This window comes from Phoenix dactylifera, unplaced genomic scaffold (assembly GCF_009389715.1).
Source record: "Phoenix dactylifera cultivar Barhee BC4 unplaced genomic scaffold, palm_55x_up_171113_PBpolish2nd_filt_p 000309F, whole genome shotgun sequence".
Taxonomy (NCBI): Eukaryota; Viridiplantae; Streptophyta; class Magnoliopsida; order Arecales; family Arecaceae; genus Phoenix; species Phoenix dactylifera.
In genome coordinates, this window is record NW_024067781.1 from 38,200 (window position 1) to 61,706 (window position 23,507).

Genomic DNA, 23,507 nt, shown 5'->3' on the forward strand with positions numbered 1-23,507 from the left:
GGAATGCCTGAATTTGGACGCACGAATCTTGAGGCAAATGTGGGAGTGGTGTGCGAATCTTGAAGTTTTAAGGGATTGGGTCTAAGCTTAAAATTTTGGAAGAACGGTTGTGGGAGATAAAAGCCAGTGAGATGGTAATCTTTGGACTTGTTCTTCGACTACGAGAGTAGACCATATTGTTGTCAAAAACAAAGGAAAAGAAACAAGCTTGCTCTTAATCTACTCAAAAGGAATGTATATATATATTCTTGAGTGTCTTTTTCAACTTTGTGGATGAAGTCACAATGATGTTTTCCTGATTCTCGACCATTCTCGAATCCTTTTATAGTTCTTTGCGACTATATGTAGCACAACATTTCCGCATTGAGGATATGCAATTGCTGAAACTAAACTTTATTCGACAAATGGTTGGAGACCAAATTTTGCAAATGGGACCTAGATTTGCCAAATTATAACATTGCCGCCCTCGAATAATATATGGATTTCAGCTTCTTAGTTACGAGTGTCTGGCTTTGTAAAAGATAGCAAGAGAATGGTGGGTGGATGTGTGGGTGGTCCGAAAAATGTTTGCAGAAATAAGGGATTACTCGAAGGTTATGGTTGAGTTTGTGAAAGAGGAGTTATGATCGCAAAATGGTTAATGGACCGGTCTTCGGATAGAGAAGGAAAAGATATTGTAGCTAAGAAAACGACCCAACAGTAAACTGCATGTGCTCTCTTGACCAATGGTATGATGGGGGGACTTATGATGATAAACGTAAAAGAAAAGAGAGAGTGATAGCAACCACCGGAGGAAAAAAGTGGCATGTTTTGTTTTTCTAGTATTAATATTATTATTATTGTTATTATCTTAATAGTTGTTTCTAACGCAGCACAAGAGATTTTTTTTTTTTTTTTTGTCAAAACATCGTTTCATTTCCAATAACTCAAGTTTGAGTACATCCTGCCAAATCGAAAGAAAGTAAACAATACAACAAGTGGGGAACACCTGCTAAACTCGTCCAGATGACGTCTCCAAAATGACATGCCACATATAAGGCGACCCAGTCCGCTGTTCTGTTCGCCTCTCGATACACATGAACAATCTGGATAGTAGACAACTCCTGTACCAGTCTGCAAGTATCCCGGATCAGCGAGTGACCATCGCCATACCTATCCACTTCCTATATCCAATCAGTCACCGTGGCAGAGTCTCTTTCAATACACAACTTGTCGACACCCAGCCCATGTCTCACATACAAGATACCCTCCCAGGCTGCTCGTAGCTCCGCCCCTACAGCAGTCAAACCTGGTGTGCTCCGTCCACCAGCTGCAATCAGTCTACCATCATGATCCCTAATAACAAAGCCCACTCTACCGGATGCGCTATCCATCGCCATACCACCATCAAAATTCACCTTAAGATAACCAGGGGGTGGGAGTACCCAAGAAAGAGAAGCATACTTGGGCGCTACAACAGCAGCATAAGTACCCCAGATATCTCTGGCCAACCCAAATGAAGTCGATGGTGCCAACAAAGAGACCTCCATAGCCTGGGGCACAGCTCTGTCCATCACAAGCCTAGGGAGCGACCCTCTCCTCTCGAATAGGCAATTATCCCTATCCAGCCATATATGATAAGCTAGATAGGCCACCACTACTCCCAGCTCGGTTGTGCTAGGCCTCCGAGAGGAATCCCTCAAAAACAGTAATAAGTCCTTCACTGACTCCCACCTTGAGGGTAAAGGCGCAGATGAACTACTCCAAATTTGTACAGCCCTGGGATAGTGAAGTAAGACATGGCATATGGATTCCTCGATATCCGGGCATACCTCACAATACTGGGTCATCCTCGCTCCCCGTCTAACCAGCACAAGAGACCTTCAGCGCGTGTGATTGCATGCGCTCATATGATTGTAGCCGGAGGTCAGCATATTTTTCACAAATCTGCTATCAGTATAGAGCTGAAAGCTGCATGGAAGGGCATCAACCATGCCAAGTTAATTCTAGGTGCGAACATTATCTATCTTGAAGATGACTCAGCCACGATGATCGACTGAATTTAGGACCAATACAACTATGTTGACCGGTATCCACTGCTTCGGGATATCTACAGACTCATGAAAGGATTTGTTTCCTTCCAGGCTACTTATGTCTATCAAAAGGCAAACATTGCTGCTGGTTGGGTTGCCTTCTATGCTATGCATTATTCAAGAAAGTTTTTTTAGAAAAGTCTCGAGTCTATTTCTTCTTCTCTTTATCAACTTCTTCTCTCTGAGCTTTTTGGATGTACTTATACGTGTCTGGTGTGTCACCATTGTATTAAAAAAAAAAAAAATTGTTGCACCCCTTAACCATTTCTCATTTTGAATATAATATTTTCTTAGACGTATCATATGACTCTCGGAGGGAAAGAAAACCAGATCATCGGCGAAGGTATGGTCTTATTCACTCACACCGTCTTATCTCGCCTAACAGTTTTGTCATGATGCACGTTTTCTTCCCACTGACATAACGATCAATATTTGGTTGTAGTACATGAATGGGACCCAATTAGCCCGAAACCGAGCGAGGTGAGAATTACCAAATCAACCAGGAACGAAAAGGGATTGGAGGATATTTTAGAAATATAATTTATTCTATTCTATATATTTAAAATGGAGACTCAATTTATAAAAATTCTTCATGTACCATGCTAGTATTAATAATATTAATATATTTAACTATAATTAAATTTATTATTTAATATGTAATAAATATTAATGCGTTCGACTATTATTAAAAAAATAATTAGCAAAAAGGAGGGAAAAAATACTCCGTCCATCGTGCAAGGTCGATATTATTTATTTTGATATAAATGATGAGTTTCCGGTCATAGGCTTTTGTATAGAGTTTTTCGTTCACTATGTAAATATATGATAGAAATTTTTACTTGACTATTATTAAAATTTATTATTTAATATATAATAAAATTTAGCTATTTAAATTTTATATTTATTATATTTTATTATATTATTATATTTTATTTTAGAAATAACTAGAAAAAGAAAAAAAAATTGTTCGCTGCGCCCCATGCTAAACTATTATTCATGTGAAAATTGTTATTAATGCAGAAGTTCGACCATCATTAAAATTTGTTGCTTAATATCCAAAAAAAATCTATTAAAATTTTCTATTTATTATATATTAATATATTAATATATTATATTTTTAAAATAATTGATAAAAAATAAATAATTATATGTTTATTCATTATGTTGGTATTTATGATAAAAAAATTTCATGATGATTTAGCTTTGGTAGATTTCTTCCCTTGCTATTTGATACTACTTTCAGCAACAATTTGAATTCGTATTTGGCCATCATTAAAATTTATTAGTTGGTATACAATAAAATTTAATTATTTATTCTAATTTATTATGTTATTATGTTATATTTTAAAGATAATTAAAAAAACAAAATTATATTATGTGCAATGATATGGGGCGGAGCCCAAAGTTAAAACCGCGCTTTTTTTTCTTTGGCGAAATCTTTATACAATACATGCACAAATACACACAATAAAATCAGAAAACAAAAGATCACGGAGTGCCCGAGGCAACTCCTCCTCTTCTGCCTACAAGGTGCTCCTAGAATGGTTAGCCACATAAGCGGCCGCTCAATCTGCAGTCTCGTTGGCCTCTCTAAAGACACTTGACCTAAAAAGCCCCACCATCCTTCATCATCATCCAGATATCTCGAAGCAAAAAGTGGTTCGAGCTCACATTCCTCGGACCTCCCTGGATCAATTGACCACTATGGCCGAGTCACCCTCAAGAATAACCGAGCTGGCCTGTAGCACTCGCCGCTTATGATGAATAGGGGTGGCAATCGGGTCGGGTCAGGTTATAAACGGGTCGGATCACATGCAGGTCGGGTCAGAAAATCATAAACCTGAACCCGACCTGTTTATTAAACAAGTCAGAAATTACAACCTGAGTCCGTCATGTTTAATAAACAGGTAACCCGATCCGACCCTTTTAACTTGTTTAATAAACATGTCAGAAATTACAACCTAAATCTGTCATGTTTAATAAACAGGTAACCCGACCCGACCCTTTTAATCTGTTTAATAAACAGGTAACCTGTTTGCCCAACCTGACCCTTTTAATCTGTTTAATAAACAGGTAACCTGTTTGCCCAACCCGACCCGTTTATACTTGTTTAACCTGTCCAACCCAACCTATTTAACCTGCCCAACCCGACCAGTTTAGACATGTTTATACTCGTTTAACCTGTTTAGACATGTTTAACCCGTTTAACATGTTTAGACCTGCCTAACAGTTAAACGGGTTAAACGGATCTGACATCTAAAATCCGTATTCGACCCAATTAATAAACAGATTAAAAGGATCGACCTGTTTACGATCTGAACCTATTTAGGCCAAACCCAAACCTGTTTATGGCGGGTCGAACACGGATCGGGTTGGCGGATTGGATCATATTTTATCATCTTTAATATCGAAGATCTGCCTAGGCAGCTCTTAACTTTGTTTCGAAAATTTTTTATATCTTCTTTTAAAATAGATCTGCCGAAGTTGGTCTTGAGAAAACATGGAGATGGAGGCTCCCAAACGAAAAACCGCGTTTCCTTGGTTGTCTTGGTAGCTTTTTGTTGATTGACAGCAAAGGCAAACACGAGAGCTCCAAATCCCAGTAATCTTCATATTATATTTTCCTACGGAATGGTTCATGGCCGAGAATACCCCTACAAGTTTGACAATCTGCCCCAGCCTTTGCGTCCAACGGTGGCATTTCGAAAGCTTTGAAACCCAAACGCTAATTCGAAACCTCAGCGATGCTCGTTCACATATTTAATCACGAACGTCGTCGCAATTCCCGATAATCGCGCCAAAAGACTAGGTGCATTTTGGATCACCTTTGTTGCCTTCTATAATTTAATTTGATTGCTACTTGATAAATAATATGTTTGCTAGGGATTTGTTGAACCTTTCTAACGCATTATAGAATTAGAGTCAACACAAACACAAAGGTTCGTTTATCTAACTCCAATGACATAGTGCAATTCACAACTACTTCATTGACCTCTCTCAGTGGACCGAAAGCAATCGCTGCCACCGGATCGAAATGGACAACTTTAGTGGACCCCGTACCTCTCATCGATAGAAGTATCAATTTTCTATTATTTATAGTTTGCACCGTAGAATACTGTGTAATATTCGATAGTTTCCATAAAAAAAATGAACGGCTGTGCCAGACAAAACAATCCTGCATTTCATATATGGTACATCATTGTTGATAGTCATCCATTTTTTTATGGCGGCTATCAAATGCTTCACAGTATTTTATGCACTGCTAGAGGTGTAAATGGGTCAAGTCAGACCGGATCATGAATGGTTAGGTTGGGTCCATGTATAATCCGGATCCAACCCAAATAAATCGAGTCCGGGTCAGAAACTATGATTTCTTTGCATCCTTAGTTCCTGTGCATCATAGCGAGGAGTCGGTATCTGTTATAAATATGGGCTATGACATCTAAAGTCTTTGAAGTTTGATAGAAAGGTCAAGCAAAATAGTAATATATGATGAATTAGAGCTCATATAAGGTGAACTCTGCCTTCATTTTCAGTAAAACTATCAGAAGTCTGCCCACAATTTTATCTATTTAAGATTCTCTAAATTGCTGGCTCATGAACTGAATGGATAAGCTCTATGATCAATAAATAATCTACAGTTCCAATAAAAAAAAACATAAATATAATAAAATAATCAAAGAAAGAATTTTAATATTTGTTAAATCAAATTTGATGTGAAATATATTCTCTTTAGGTCTAAACTAACTTACTTGTTTGCACCTCCGCGGGCCCAAATAATTTCACAGATTCGGATCAGGTTGGATTGGGTTGAGGCAGGTCGTAGAATTGAAAATCTAAGTTTATCCAAATTTCAAATAAATTAGATCGAGTATGAATTCAGGAAGCTTAGACTTGATTCGGAAAATGAAACTGGTCCAATTTTAGGATCCGACTCAAAATGGGCCAGGTCGGATTTTAGCGGGTCAGGTCAGGTCACAGGTCAACCCGACCCATGACATTGCATTATACTTTAACTAAGTAATAACTAATAAACAACTAAGACAATAACTACAAGTTCCAAAAAAATTTCGAAAATTGAAATGTTTCTCCCAAGAGCCAGCGGGAGGAGGAGTTGGTGGGTGTCCTTGGTGTGGAGAATTATAAAATGGTCTGCTGGTTTGTCCATCCCCATTATCCTTAGCCTTGGCGCATGTGTTTGTCTTCGTGCAACTTTGTTCACTCCAAAGAAACATAGGAAACTTTTTTCTTAAAAAGTAGAAGGCAAGGATTTGGTTTCCCGTCACGTTAATATGTCCTTGCGTTGAGTAAAAGCATCTCACCCGTTTCCAACCATGTTAAGCTGGATGGAAAGTTGGGAGTGGGCATAAGGTTGGTGGAGAGAGCCGGTTGGCCCTTGCAAAAGGGAACGTTCTATTTTACCAAAAAAAAAAAAAAAAAGGGAACGTTCTCTGGTTTTTATGCAGAGGTGGTTCTGACTTCTGGGGAAGGAATGATGAAGTCGACGGCATCAGTGGAGAGCTGGAAAGGAGAGAGAGAGAGAGAGAGAAAAAGAAGGCGTGGGAGTCGGTGTGGAGTCTGGTGAAATAGAGGAGAGTTCTGAGTTCTGATAGCTTAGGGTTGGTGAGTGACTGCAGAGGTGCGGCCCATGGGGGAGGAGCCGTGCACACGTACGAGAAGAGGGGATTCGCCTGCTGGGCAGTGGTTGGAACGGCTCTCTCTTTGCAACTGGTTTTTATCACCCAATCTCTTCTGCATTTTGGCACCCCAAAGAGTATATCAACCGTTGGATCGCACCCCGCACATATTTCAAAGCACTCTTAATTTTTTTATTCATCTATCTGCATTGAGCGAATGTTGTGCGATCCAACGATGGCATTCGCATGAAGGAAGGAGAAATCTTCTTTGCTTCGTTTGGCATTAGAGCTTTTTGAAGTAGAGTCGGTATGGTTTGATTGCAGGATGAGAAGCATAGGGCTAAGTTGGCCAGAGGTTTATAATCTCGAACATAATATGACTATTTGGATATTGCGTTGCACTATATCATGGTTGTGGTGTGATACATAGACAACAATGATCGAGAGATGAACCTCTCTTGTTCGACCTTGAACTACAGTTATGAGGACCATACATGTATGTGTTTAGTATTGTATCAATTATGCATTGGGTAGATCTTGGATGCTTATGCAGGACAAAAAAACCTATATAATACTTTTCATTGGTACTGACCATAGACCGATCAGAGTATTTTTTTAATTAGATTTGAATGCGTTTAGACCTTCAGCCTGGCGAGGATGTTGCAGCTTAAACAGAGGGATTATGTGAGGACCATACAAGTATGTGTTTAGTCCTATATTGGCTATGCATTGGATAAATCTTATGTACTTAGACATGGTCAAATAATCCAAATAATATATTCCGATTAGTCTTTTTAGATGAAGTCCTAAGTTGTTACAAGAATTGAGAGGTCAGAGCTCTTTTGTTCAACCATGTACTACTGAGGAATTCAACCATAGTAACGACAAATACCTGCTATGGCTTCTACTGAAATACATGTTGGAATTTTTGATATTCAATTTTAACATGGATATTTTTGGTGTATTGAACATAAATAATAAATTTGAGAGTGCAAATAGATAGGGTCGGACTGGGTCATGAGTGATTCCGACCCAACCTAGTTTCTCGTTTGGGTTCTAATGTTGGACCCAAACCCCATTCAATAGAAGATCGGGTTGAGTCGAGTTTGATCAATTGCTAAAATTTTTGACCTAATAGGTCATTCGGGTCAGGTCGGGTCCATGTATAACCTAGTTTCAATCCAAAAAAATCAGTTTGGATCCAAATGAATTTGAAAGAGCATGACTGTGTTTGTGAAGAAGAAAATAGTCTCAATGATTTTCTATTTGGATATTGAAGCACAAAAAATCACAAACTAGATAAGGTTGACTGAATGCAAATATGCAGTGCTCATCATACCATATTATCTAGAACATACCATGTCTTCATACTCAGGCCTTTTCTAGGCCAAGTTGTTACTTTATTGCTATAAGTACTCATTATTCTTTAATAAGCCTTCAAAACCAAACAATGAAATGGCATGAATCATTCTATATTTTGAATTGAAGCTAGAAACTCAAAATGCAAAATACTGCTCACATACAAGACATGCACATCAGTCATAAGTCATAACTTAGAGAACAACACGGGTTCGAGCTTTTTCAGTTCCAAATAGTTTATCGGGTTCAGTTCGGGTGGTAGGGTTGGAAACTCAAAATTGCCCAAAATTTAAATGGGTCATGGATCAACCCGACCCATTTGCAACTTTAGATAAATTATGAATGACTCTTAAAGTATATCGCACGTAATATGCAACCCATTTGCAACCTTAGATAAATTATGAATGACACTTAAAGTATGTTGCATATGATACTCATGACTGCACTTTTAGCAGTCTAGCATATCTTAACCATGTCTCGTGGTTAGGGTTAGGCAAAGCCCTAATAGGCCGTACATAGACTAAGTGACAAAATTAAAGGCTTTTTAGTAGTACATAGTGGGCCGTGCATTGGCCAAGTGACTCCACCAGCCAAAACACGTCAGATGGTGGTTGGCTTCACTTGAACCCCAATCTGATCCCCAAAAATTGCACCAACTTGCAGCAAACTGTGGAAACCACATTAAATTATGCTAGACTATGCTAAAAATTCAAACCGAGCCAAAACCGTGCTAATTTTAAATAAATTTTGAAGAGCTGATGGGTAGAGTTACAACCTTATATCTATTGTTTGTTAACAACAAAGTTGATGTCTTATGCTGTTTATGAGGTCTGTAGAAAGGAGAAACAATAAGCAATTTAAAGGATCAGAACAGAGTGTACTCAAGTGACAGGATCTGGTACTTGATTCAGATCTTATTTTCAGAGTCAAGTTACTTTATTTAGCATAATTAGATATACAATACAAGATATAATTAGATTGTCTTTAATAGATTGTTCTTTAACTAGATTATTGCTTTTACATTAAATTATCAGAAGTATTTGGCCATAACAAAGCAGTTTTGAAACATCACTTACAAGTTACTTGGATGAAATCTGAAGAGTCCCTGTTACAACCATAGCGAAGATATATAGATACTTGGGTATCTTCTATAGGGGAAGGTCTCAAAACTAGAAGTCTTTGGCGAAAAATAAATGGAATTTCTTGCTAGAAAATGACCAACCATACTGATGATAAATTGACATCATGATCCCACTTAGGTTCTGAGACCTTGAAGATAACAATACCATTGGTCCGACTCAGTAATTCACTTCTGACTCCATGTTCGATAGCTCGATTGTAGTTATGTTAATTGTGGTTATATCCATAAATAGCTTGGTCCATTTTTATTCCATTTCAAGTCAATTACTTGAAAAAAAGAGAGTACCAAGCCAATTTGGAGAGATCAAACCATGTCTTTTTCTTCCATAGATAAAAACCCTACCTTGCTCATTATGGAATAAAACACGGTGTAAAGACCGTGAGATGTCGAAAGAAAAAAGAAAAAAAATAAAAAATAAAAATACGTAGCAGAAGCCTACTGGCTTAAGAAGAAAAATAAAATCAGGGGCAAACAAATTTAGCATCAAATTGATTGACCTTGTCTTGCGCTAAAAGCCCTAACATAAGCTTGAGCACTGTTGATTTGCTAGAGCCTAGGGTCCAATTATTCCAACAGCTTCAACGTGTCCATTCTGAATAAAAAGACCAGTAAGAAACTCACAACATAATTATATTCCCAAAATATGTCAGGTTTACAAGCTAATTTATTATTAAAAGGATTATGTGAAAACAGCAATCCAAATGTAATGAACATTAAAAATGATGCACAAGATACTCAAGAACTCTTGGTTACTTGGTCCATGAGGAAGTTGACACTAATATCTAAAAACTTTATAGGGGTTAAAAATAAAGCAAAACATGTTGATCCTACTTGTTACCAGATTGAAGATGTTTATAAAGTATTTCAAAAAAAAACCATCATCATTTAGAATTGACTTTCCAAACTCAGTGAGTTACTCAATATGTCATTGGAAGAAACTTCTGATTAATCATCCATATGCATCAGCTTTTTTTTCGAGAAATCCATATGCATCATCAACATTGCATAAGCCATAAAAATAGAGAAGACATGAATTAGAAGAACACATTTGAATCTATCTGCGAAACCCTGATCAAAAACATGTGAATAGCTAAATACATGACCAAGCCTTAATGCAATTATCACAGGATGTTGTCAGCACATCATATAAGAAAAGAAGCAAAAAAAGTGAGAGGGTGCAAATAAAGAACAACATTCTAGAGGTCCCATACATATGATCTGCACCAATCATAATTCATAAGCTTGTTAGGAAAGATCTAACAAGATAAAGAAGCATCACATAATTATGCAATCATCATAGATCTAATAATGTCAGTTTTGTTTTGAGCATCAGCCAAAGCTTCTTTTAGCTCACCAGCCAATGACTCATTTCTTACATCAATTAACTGAGGTTTGAAAGCCTTAACCTGTTTGAGAAATAGAAAACAGGAGCCAATATTAGAACTCATCAAGGTCTCAAGTAGTGGATGTGCCCTCAGCCATTTACACTATGCTTTAGTCCTGCTGTCTGTTAAATCCTTTAGTCATAAGATTTATCGTTCTAGTCTCTTAGACCTTCAGGCCATCAAACAGAGGTTGGCAAAATTCTAAGGTTGATACCCACATCCTTCACTTAAGCCCATTCTAGCAGACCAGAAATCAATAATCAATCTCTATGACAGTCTTTTGGAATTCACATGACTCAAGTGATCATAAGGTTGTTCAGTCCTGCACCGAAGCACCGATGAGAAGACCTTATTGCAGCCAATGCATGCATAAGCCTTTTGTCATCTTCTCTTCTCCATCAACTATAGATGAGCATAGACCTTTAACAGCAAAAATTCATTTTTTGATGCCAAATTCTGCCTCTAGTTGAAATGAGAACATGAATCTCTACTACAAAAAATCCTTGCAAATTCATTATAAATTTCACATGAATTTATAATGCAAATGTCGCATAAATTTCAAAACCTTGAAAGCTAAAGCCATGCGAGTGAAGTGGAAAGCATACAGGTTTCTTCATGATAAGATCAGGCTATTGTTTATCTTATCCGAACATTGCGATGCATTAAGCTAACATCTCCAGTTCCCCGGTTTTTCGTCATCTCTGAATGAGAGAGAGCCAAAAATAGAATATCCTCTAGGAGCTAATATATATTGCATGCAGTTATAAGCAACTTCTTACTGATCAGTGATAGAATCAATCCTAGTGGAAATAATTTGGGCAGCACTGGTGCTGCTAGGAATGTTGTTAAAGCTGGCTGCTCGTCCACTGTTCCAGTCCTTACTGGATGGTCTTAGTAGCTGAAGCATAGAAAATGGAAGTCAGTCATATTAACTTACAGCCATTGAAAGAATTCTGAACCAATTTAACAAAAAGTAGCAATAGGGTATAATCCTGAGTCCACCAATCAACCAACATAAGAATTGAAGCACTGTCAAATGTGACAGAAGAACAATTAGAAACCACAACCACAACAGACTATAAAAATGCAACATCTACAAGAAATAATAATGTAGAACTCAGAATTTATTTGGAGGCACGAAAAGCATATATACAACAAAAACATCATCCAGTAGAGAGGTAATTTTCTCAGTGCTGGACCAAGAAGAGATCCATCAGGACTCCTTAAGCATCCATTGACAGATATGGTGGCACCTTTCATTAATGATGCCTCAAAATTGAATTAGGAATAAAGATCCTAACTACGCTAACTGCCTGAAAATTTCCAAATCCAAAGATCAATGCCATTTGGAAGCACTGAAAGATATGCAAATTCCATAGGAAACAGCATGATTCTAATTAAATGGAGGGCAGCAATTGCATGATAAAATGGTAAGAATTCAAAATTTCTTTCATTCACTATATGATCAACTTCCAATCCAGTGGCATCATTTCAATGGAAATCCAATTCAAGCATTATCCTTCTTGAACGAACTCTGAATCAATTGGTGTTATTGCATGAACTCCATAGCTATAAAAATCCACAAATCCAAAAGGTTTCGAGCTCGAAGATCCAAAATTAGGCATATCATTATCAATAAACAATACAACACTACATGAATTAAAACAAGACCCACAAGCACAGTAGAGAACAGAACAACTTGACTATCACCACTAAATCTAGAGCTAATACTTCAATGTGCGAGCAATTTAAGGCCTTTTTGTACAATATAATCAGGTATAAGTTGACAGGAAGAACAAGGAAAATGATAAAAGTTAGAACATATGAAAATTTACTCTTAAGACAACGATAAACAGCACTCTGATAAACCGAGAATAAAATGAAGATGAACTTGATGATCAAGTCAGGAAACCCTACAAATCAACGAAAAACTGATGGAGAGACTTTGAAGAATCAAACTAGAACATGACACCATCAAAACTCAAAGAAAGGATAAGGGCCTGAAAAGAGCTATGAGAAGTAGTTCTTGGAGTTCGGGTAGACATTCCAAGATGAACGTTGGATGGGACAATAACAAAGCTTAAAATTAAAAGAAGAACCTAAAGAAGTCTATACGAAGCAGCTCCTTCAGTCAAGCCCCGAACCAAAAGCATAGTTGACGCCGCATACCTGTATAGCAGATCATACAAGCATGCAAGGCTACATATCATATCAATGCAATAATAATTTTTGAAAATTATTTAGTCAAGAACTTATTCAAATGGTTCAAAAGTGACATAAGTCAACATTTCCTAACTATTAATATAAATCAAATAAAATATTTTAACTAGTATGACTAAAACTCCAATAACTGAAAGTATCTTCAAAAGAACTAGTACACTCCCCAAGACCTGAGTAATCATACATCCAGATCTGAAAAACAGAAAAAATATAATAATAAACCACACTAACCCAGCCAGCAATATAACACCTTAAAGTAGGGTCAAGCATGCCAAATAATTAGTTAAACACAAAATATTGACTGGGAGATAAATCATTTCTCGAATAATGCATTTTGAAGTATAGTATTGTTTTTATAAAAAAATATCAGAAATCCAACAATAAGTTATGGTCATATAACCCAGTGGCATAGGTCAGAATGCATAAAGTGCCAAACACTACTATTATTAACCACCGATAGTACGGTGTCCAAATATCACTATTCTAATCACCGGTGGTGTGGTGTCGAAACCAGTTTCTTAGATTACGAGTTGATAGGACCAACAACTAATCTCCATTGGCAGAGCCAGATCATAACAGTACTGAGAATACATATATATAAAACAAATTTTTCATAATTTTTTCTGTCACATTTTTTAGTTTTCATATCATAGCACATAACATATTTTAAAAATATTTTCTATCATAATATTATCATGCCTCACATATTTAACTAAGCGTAAAACATATATCATAATCAAATTTAATCAACTAATTATTATTTTATCAAAAATTCAGAAAATACATTTTAAAGTATTAGTTTACTTACCTCTTCTCGCTTCAAAAATTTTACTTTAGTTAGATAAGTGAAGTGCACCTGTTTTAATATCATTACAATATCATTAATTTTATTATCATCCTAGAAGCCAAGCGAAGTTAGAAATTAAAATACTATTGGAAAATGATCTTATACCCCCAAATCAGGTCAGTTAGGTGACAATGTCTGACTGCCTAAGTCAGTCCGAGCAAGGAGAATTTAACTGATCAGGTGAAGATCAGTAGTGGCCAAATTTCAAAATATCTAGCTGGGGCTGAAGTAATGGGCCGATCTACAACTTAGGTACTGGGACGGTTTAGGGTCTCCACAATGGAGTCAACTAGGACCCGAATAAAGACAGACATGGCTTCATGCTCGATAAGAACGAAGAATTATAGGGCCGATCGAGCGGTAAGTGCCTGGCACCCTAGTTGATTCGATCAAAGCAAAATTCATTTGATCACGGTCGCAGTAGGATACAGAGGTTTAGATAGAGATCAGGGTTAGATAGACATAAGGATGACTGTTCGTCCGATTCCTGCCTACCTAAAAATACGCTAGACAGATCGTTGTTAGAACCGACGAACAAAAGTTAAATTTAAATTCTACTCTTACCTTTCCTACCCGAAGAATAGTGGTTGTAAGAGGTCGATCCACAGGGAGGCGATTGGAGTTGCATAAAAATTAGAACGTTCACTCGAATTTGAAATTGATTTTTGAATGATAAAAGGAAAACATTATTTTGAGGATGTTGATGGATTCTCTAGTCTACCGGAGAATGTTTTTAATTGGAACTACCTAAAAGACAGGTACTTAGATTTAAAGAGCATTTATATTTTTAACTAATCAAAGAAAAGCTTTGGCATAAATTAAACTGGATGAAAAACAGTGCTAAGAAGATCAAAAGCCTAGAACATAAATTGCATAAAGGAAAATTAAATGTGTTGCATAAAAAGAAAAAAAAATAAACGGTTGCATAAAGAAAACAGAAATTTAACTAAGCCTACAACAAGGATTGCATGAAAGAGAAATGATAGATGTTGCCCAAGGTGACAAGCCAAGGGGGGGGAGGGTTGAATTGGTTTCTCTTAATTTTTACTATCTTACTTTAGTCAATTGATGAGTGAGTGAAATTAGAACAATGCACAATACAAACACACAAGAGGTATAGTGGTTCGGTGCTCTCCTAAGCACCTACGTCCACTCCCCAAGCGACCCCTTGGGAATTCACTATAATCCCGCGGATTACAGTTGGATTGTTTTTCGGGCTCACAATCCAAAAACCTTTACACTTTGGTTTTCCGGGATCACCAAGAACCTATGTTAGTTTTACGGGCTCACCAACGAACCTTCACAATTGGTTTTACGGGTTCACCAATAAACCTACACCGTTGGTTTTACGGGCTCACCAACAAACCTTTACAAGGTGATTAAAAAGAAAGAAGAATGTTGAAACTCCTAGATGAGCAAATATAACATTTATAAGCTACAAAGAAGAGTTTAGAGAATAGTTATCGCTTGATGAGACTTCTCTCTTCTTTGTCAAGTATGCTTCACTCTTCAAGGGTGGATGGAGCTTTTGATATCTCTTGGAGTATGCTCAACCACTTCCTTTTGACTCTTGAATGAAGCACCTGGATGAAGAAGATTAGGGCACTTGTCTTTCTTGGGTAAGCTTTGATATTTTGCAAAAGGATGTATCCTCTGATGAATAGTGTCACTTTAAATAGTTTCCTTCATCCATTGGACAAGCCCCAATGGTTAGAATTCAAAAACTAAACTTTTACTGGGGTCGACTCAACTTTTACTGGGGTCGACCCAACTTTCACTTGGGTCGACTCAAGCATCATTGGGGTCGACCCTCTCAGAAACCACAGAACCTTGTATTTTAGCCTTCCTTCACTTGGGTCGACTCAACACTTTTTGGGTCGACCCAACTTTCAGTTGGGTCGACTTAACTTCCACTTGGGTCGACCGTCTCAGGATTTCCAGAGAACCTATTTTTGAATGTCATTGCCTTTGGGTCGACTCTTGTTAACTTGGGGTTGACTCAAGTATGGGTCGACTCAAGTTTCATTTGGATCGACCCTCTCAGGGTTTCCAGAGAACTGTTTTCTTGAGGCTTGAGGATTGGGTCGACTCATCCTTTGCTTGGGTCGACCCAAGTACTGTTCATCCGTGCCATTTTTGCAGAAGTGTGCCAGATGGTTTCTTGATGTGCTGGGGTCGACTCAATCAATCTTGGGGTCGACTCAATCAATCTTGGGGTCGACTCAATCCACACTTTGCTGCAACTTAAGGTTAGATTCATCCATATAATCAATGAAATAAACTTTAAACAATTTTGAATATATGTCATGGTAGTGCTACATACTCCAAACAATGAAAATTACTATTGTCCACTTAAGAGTATGTTTCACTTGAAACTTTGCCGAATTAGAATTTAGAGTTCACTATCCCTTTCCTATCGCAAATTTTATCTCATTAATAATCATTGAAATACATCTTAATCTCATTATACTAATATATCGAGAGTGACGGACTTATTAATGATGTATCGAATTAACTTGTAACATACTCTTAATCATTGTATTAATCATCAAAATACCACTATCATCCTCAATCTCCCCCTTTTTGATGATTACAAAATATTGAGTATGAGCCTATTGATACTTATCTTAAAATTAGTTTTAGAAGGGCTCAAGTTGCTGAATTTCAGCTTTTCAAATTTGAGAGTGAAGTCTCCCCCTATTTCATCCAAATGTTTCCAATTTGACCTTTTGAATTACTCCCCCTTTCTTTTATATTTCATTGAAGATGAAACTTCAAAAATATGAGATACCGAAAGAATTTCAGATTATGTATCGAGGTATGAGAAGTATGTGCCAAATTCTGAAATTCTATGTGTCAAATTCTGAAATTCTATTTAAATGTTAGACTTTAACATTTTCATTGTTACAAATTGCTCCCCCTTAAATGTATACCCTTTCCTATTATAATTTTCAACTTGTTTGTCAACTTATTTCTCTTTCCTTGCTTCTCCCCCTTTTTGTTATCATCAAATAGGTGCATGGGAATAGATAAGTAGATACAATAATTAACAAACATTTCAGTTTCATTGATCAAAATGGAACATTGTAGTACAATAATGCCAAAACAAAACAAATACAATGTTCCTCAATCAAAGTACAAAGTACATGATCAACACAAAATACATATGAGAACTAGATACATATCCTAGGCTCTAATCATAATGCTAATATCAGCCTAGGGGGTATCTAATGGCTGTGATCTAGTCCTCATCCTCCTAGCATAAGTGGCGAGGGGAGGTCGAGCCTGATGGGACTGAGTCTGGCGTGGAGCTCGGTGAGCTGGATGACTCTGTGCCGAAATCTCTGACTCAGCTGCCTGGGGCACAGATGGTCCATGAACCTCTCTCTCTCTCCGTAGAGCTCCTACCTGCTCTCTAAGATCGCTAATCTCAGCAGTCATAATATCCAATCTGCTCGTCAGTCCATTAGTGATAGTCCTCGCCTGAGCTGACATAAGCTCAGTCATCCTACTCCAAAACTCATCTGTGTATCCCGCAGGAACAGATGACGAAGGTCCAGCCTCTGAAGGTGCTGTAGGATGATCCGTAGGCTCCTCATCCTCAGGGATGGAGTCTCCAATCTCTGGTGCATCACCCTCTGGTGCATCACCCTGAATCCCAGCTCCTGCACGTACCCACTGCCCGTTACCTTCTCATAACCCATGCGAATAAGGGATCGTGCAGTATATGTGTCAGTGAATAGCAGATGCCTGGAGATCTCTCCCTCTACTGATATGTCATGCTGTCGAAAGATCAGGGTGAGCATCATACCATAAGGCAGGGAGACTCTCGAATTGCATATGACATTTCTCATCTGCCTAAGTATCATAGTTGGGAGGTTCAGGGGAATGCCCTGAATAATGTGCTTCATGACGACCAGGTCTCGCTCAGAAATGAGATCAAATCTTCCGCTTTTCGGAAACAAAATTCGACCTATGAAGTTGTGCAACAACCTCATTTCAGCTGAAAGAGAGCTTGCTATTACATTTTCTGAATAATCAAAGTCTTCATTCTCAAGAATCAACTGCAAGGCTCTCAACTTATTTTCGGGCTTTTCTGGAGTTGCTCCTTCGCAGGGGAGATGAAGCAACTTACTCAACTCTCTTCTGAAACCCTAACCCTTACTCCTCGGACTTCAGATATAAGCCCTCCCATTCCAGTTTTCAGGAAGGCATAGAACTCACAAACCAATCCTGGGTAGATCACCACATCTAGGGAGCAAAAATACTCCCATCCTTGCCTTCGAATCTATTCCCCCAAACGGAACCCTTCTTGATCCAAAAACTCGGAGTGGATCCTTCTCCCCGTGGTAACCGGTCTCCCCGCAAATTTCGCAAGTTGGACTGAAGGGGAGGGAGGAGGAGGAGGCTCTACACGTGTCTCACCTTGTGGAAACACTGTAGAAGGCTCTGTAGCATCTCTTTCAACACGGGTGGTCCGTGAAACCCTTCCGAATTGCTTGGCTACGGCTTTCTTGGATCCCATTTCTTCAAGATCTTGATCTAACGGCTTGGGGAAGCTTCCTTCTACTATTTGGAGATGATTGGAAGAGATTTGAGAGTGGGAAATAGGGTTTTTGGAAGAGGACAAAGTGAAAACAGTGCCCTAGATTGCTCACGGATCCCCCTTTTAACAGTGGAGTCCCGTCGTTGGGTCGACCCTAGATTTTTCTTGGGTCGACTCAACGTTGGGTCGACCCCATTCTGGGTTGGGTCGACCCTGGTTCAGAAATTTTTCTTTCTCTTCCTTTTTCCTTTTAAAAATTTTCCTTTCTTCCAATCCTTACAAATTTTTACTGGGACAATGATACATGAGTAAGGAATCTATAGATGACTAGTTTGACTAATGTTTCATGGGTTTTTAGAAATGGGAGGAGAGTATCATGAGACAGCTTGCTCCTTTTTATATCTCCTCAATCAAACGGATCACATATGCCTAATTCCCTCCTAGGCGTGCAAAATCTATCTTCACTCAAAGGTTTTGTGAATATGTCAGCTAATTGTTTCTCAGTGCATACATGCTCAATACATATGTTTCCATTTTGCACATGATCTCTAATAAAATGATATCTTACTTCAATGTGTTTGGCTTTAGAGTGCTGAACCGGATTTTTAGTAAGGTTGATGGCACTAGTATTATCACACTTTATAGGAATGTTATCTAGTTTAACTCCATAGTCCTCTAGTTGTTGCTTAAGCCATAGTACTTGAGCACAACAACTGCCGGCAGCTATATATTCAGCTTCAGCCGTTGACAGTGCTACTGAATTCTGCTTTTTGCTAAACCATGATACTAAGTTATTTCCTAAAAATTGACATGTTCCACTAGTGCTCTTCCTATCTAATTTGCATCCAGCAAAATCTGCATCTGAGTAGGCAAGCAAATCTAGACAGGAGTCTCTTGAGTACCATAATCCTATGTTTGTAGTTCCTCTTAAATATCTAAGGATTCTTTTAATAGCATTTAAATGTGACTCCTTAGGATCTGATTGGTACCTAGCACATATTCCCACACTAAACACTATGTCTGGTCTACTAGCAGTAAGGTAGAGCAAAGATCCAATTAAGCCTCTATAAAGCTTCATATCTATACTTTTTCCTTTCTCATCTTTGTCTAGCTTACTAGTTTCTCATCTTTGTCTAGCTTACTAGTGGGATTCATTGGGGTGCCTATTCCCTTGTGATTTTCATTCCCAAACTTCTTTAATATTTCCTTTGTATACTTAGTTTGATGAATGAAAATACCTTCTTTGGTTTGCTTGATTTGTAATCCGAGAAAGAAACTTAGTTCTCCCATCAAACTCATCTCGAATTCTCCGTGCATTAAATTAGCAAACTCTTTGCAAAAATTATCATTTGTGGCACCAAAGATTATGTCATCTACATATATTTGTACCACTAGCAGATTTTTGTCTTTTCTTTTGAGAAAAAGTGTTTTATCTACATTTTCTCTACTGAAGTCATTATTTAGTAGAAATTTGCTTAGTCAATCATACCAAGCCCTAGGTGCTTGCTTCAATCCATATAATGCCTTATGTAGTCTAAACACATGATTTGGCAATTCATGATTCTCAAAACTAGGAGGTTGCTCTACATAAACTTCTTCCTCTATAAAACCGTTTAAGAAGGTACTTTTTACATCCATTTGATACAATTTGAAATCCATGAAACATGCAAAAGCTAGAAGTAATCTAATAGCCTCTAATCTAGCTACGGGAGCAAATGTTTCCTCAAAATCTATCCCTTCTTCTTGATTGTATCCCTTAGCTACAAGTCTAGCTTTATTTCTTATAACTACCCCATTTTCATCTAATTTATTTCTAAAGATCCATTTTGTTCCAATTACAGAGTTATGCTTTGGTCTCTCAGTTAATGTCCATACATTACTTCTTTTGAATTGATTTAATTCTTCTTGCATAGCATTTATCCAATTGGTATCTTTTTCAGCTTCTTCATAAGTCTTAGGTTCTAACTGTGAAACAAAAGCAAGATAATCATTTAAATTTCTAAGAGAGGATCGAGTTCTTACCCCTTGAGATGGATCACCAATGATTAAGTCTTTAGGGTGTCCATATGCATACCTCCATTCCTTTGGCAAATCTTGAGATTGTGGTGGCACGCGATCATTTTCCTTATCTTGATTTGGCACGTCATCAAGATTCAATTTTTCAAAGTTAATAATTCATGCATCATCATCAAGGATATTTTCTTTCCTAGCAGACTCACTATCAGACTCATCAAATATGATATTAACTGACTCTTCGACTACAAGAGTTCTTTTATTAAACACTCTGTATGCCCTGCTAGATGTGAAGTATCCTAAGAAGATATCTTCATCTGACTTGGCATCAAATTTACTTAGATCCTCTTTGCCATTGTTTAAAATGAAATATCTACATCCAAATACTCTAAGATATTTAGCGGTTGGTTTCTTATTCTTCCAAAGTTCATAAGGAGTTTTCTTGGTTATAGGTCGTATTAAAACCCGATTTAGAATATGGCAAGCAGTGCTTATAGCTTCAGCCCAAAAGTACTTTAGAAGATTTGACTCGCACAACATCGTGCGTGCCATTTCTGCCAAGGTCCTATTTTTCCTTTCAACAACCCCATTTTGTTGAAGCGTTCTAGGTGCTGAAAATTGATGTGAGATACCATTTTCATTACAAAATTCTTCAAAGTATTGATTTTCAAATTCAGTTCCATGATCACTTCGAATTGCTATTAAGGTGAGCTTCTTTTCATTTATGATATTATTATAATATTTCAAGAATGCTGAAAATGCTTCATTCTTATGTGCCAAAAATGAAACCCATGTATATCTTGAAAAATCATCTACTATAACTAGTCCATACTTCTTCCCTCCTAGACTCGCAGTTCTAGTGGGTCCAAATAGATCCATATGTATGAGTTCAAAAGGCCTAGTTGTTGATACTATATTCTTTGATTTGAAGGATGATTTTGTTTGTTTTCCTAATGAGCATGGTCCACAAATTTTGTCCTTTTCAAAGATCAATTTTGGCACATCTTTTATTAATTCCTTCTTGACTAGTTTTGATATTAAATCCATACTAGCATGTCCTAGTCTACGATGCCAAAGCCAACTTGTTTCATTTTTCTTTTCTTCATTAGTAATTAAACATAATCCATTTTCTTGCCTAATTCATGAAGATCTACCATGTAAATATTTCTTTGCCTTTGTCCTATAAGTACAATGCTATTATCTTTAGGATTTGTGATTATGCATACTGATGCTTCAAATGTGACTTTAAATCCTTTATCACAAAATTGACTTATGCTAAGTAGGTTATGTTTCAAACCATTAACTAATAAGACATTTTCTATGAAGGTAGATGGAGTAATGAAAATTTTACCCTTTCCAATGATATACCCTTTTCCATTGTCTCCATAGGTTACTACTCCACCCTTCTTAGACTCTAAGGTGACAAATTGGTCTACGTCACCGGTCATGTGTCTTGAACAGCCGCTATCTAGATACCATCGTTTATCCACCTTATTAGCTGCAAGACACCCCTGCAATTAAGATCAAGCATGAGCTTTAGGTATCCAAACTATGTTGGATCCTTTAGGGTTAGTACTTGATGTTCCTTTTGGAACCCAAACTTTCTTGGATTTAAGCTTATAATTGTTACTCAATTTGTTGTAGCTAGACTTTCTATAGTTACATTCATATGCTTTATGTCCTAATTTATTGCAACAATGACAAGTTATATTTTCATTTTTAGCTTTTACAAATATGTTCTTTAAGTATTTTTGTTTCCTATTTGTTTTATATCCTAATCCAGCTTTATCATATACAGCTTTTTGACTATCAAGAATCATATTTAATTTGGTTGAGCTAAGTGTAAACTTGTCTACTAAGGATTTATATTTTTCAGCATCTTCTTTTAACTTGACATTTTCAGCAATTAGATTCTTGATTTCATTTGTGAGTCTCCTACTTAATGTTTCATAGTTATTAGATAGTTTCAGCTTATCTTTGATAAGAGATTGATTTTCTTCTTTTAGAACTTTATTTTTATTGATCAGTTTTTTGTGTTCTTCCATGAGTTCTAAAAATGCATCATGTAATTCATCAACAGTAAAATCACATTTAAGTTCAGAATCTACCTCATCGTCATTGGCCATATGGCAGATTTGGGCCGTCTCTTGATGATCTTCCTCTTCCGAACTTGACTCCTCATTTTCACTCCATTCAGCCATAAAGTTCTTCTTCTTAAGTTTTCTTGTCATCCACTTTAATTCCGGGCAATCTATCTTAAAATGCCCGGGCTTGTTACACTCATAACAAATTGGTGTTTCCTTTTCTTTCTCTTTGTCCTTACCCTTTTCTTTGCTTGAGCTACCTTTGAAGAAGGGTTTCTTTTTATGAAATCTCTTCTTACCTCTCATAAATTTTCTGAATTTTCTTCCAAGCATAGCCATTCCTTCTTCATCAAATTCATCATCATCATCAGATTCTTCCGATTCAGTTTCTTGTTTTGGAGTGGTAGACTTTAGGGCAATGGTCTTTCTTCTCTTGACCTCATCTTCTGAATTTTGCCTCATGGTCAACTCATGGGTCATGAGTGATCATAGAAGTTCCTCCAATTGCAGTGTATTGAGGTCCTTTGCTTCCTGAATTGCGGTTACCTTGGCCTCCCAGACTCTTGGTAGAGATGTGAGAATTTTTCGCACCAATTCAGAGTTAGTATAAAACTTTCCTAGACTCTTTAGCCCATTTATGATTTCTGTAAAACGAGTAAACATTTCAGTTATGGACTCAGTGGATTCCATTTTAAACAACTCATACTTATGTACTAATATGTTTATTTTTGACTCCTTAACTTGATTAGTTCCTTCATGTGTGACCTCAAATTTATCCCAAATTTCTTTTGCGGATATGCATGTAGATATTCTATTGAATTCACTTACATCTAGTGAACAGTAAAGTACATTTATTGCTTTAGCATTTAATTGTGCTAGTCTTCTATCATTCTCATTCCAATCCATTTCTGGTTTGGGAATGATAGTGCCCTCTATACTAATTGTGGGTGTGTGAGGTCCTCTAAATATAATTTACCACAATTCATAGTCTAGAACTTGAATGAATATCCTCATCCTAGCTTTCCAGTATGTGTAATTAGTGCCATTAAATAGAGGAGGTCTATTTGTGGATTGCCCCTCACTCATAGAACATCCCACTTGGGTTGTCATGATCTTTGTCTCTTGATTGTGAGATCAACAAATACTATATGAGCACCTCGCTCTGATACCACTTGTTGTCCAAGGTGACAAGCCAAGAGGGGG

General features: G+C 37.2%; 1 protein-coding gene across 1 annotated transcript; it reads right to left on the reverse strand.

The window, feature by feature from the left end:
* Positions 1-1,163: 1,163 nt before the first annotated feature.
* On the reverse strand, positions 1,164-1,829 carry LOC103700150. Its single transcript, XM_008782115.2, has one exon. It carries the CDS (start codon positions 1,827-1,829, stop codon positions 1,164-1,166), a length of 666 nt encoding a protein of 221 aa, XP_008780337.2.
* Positions 1,830-23,507: the final 21,678 nt, after the last annotated feature.

Coding starts and splice junctions, on each gene's coding strand:
- LOC103700150 (XM_008782115.2), bottom strand. CDS start 1,829: ATGACCCAGTATTGTGAGGTATGCCCGGATATCGAGGAATCCATATGC.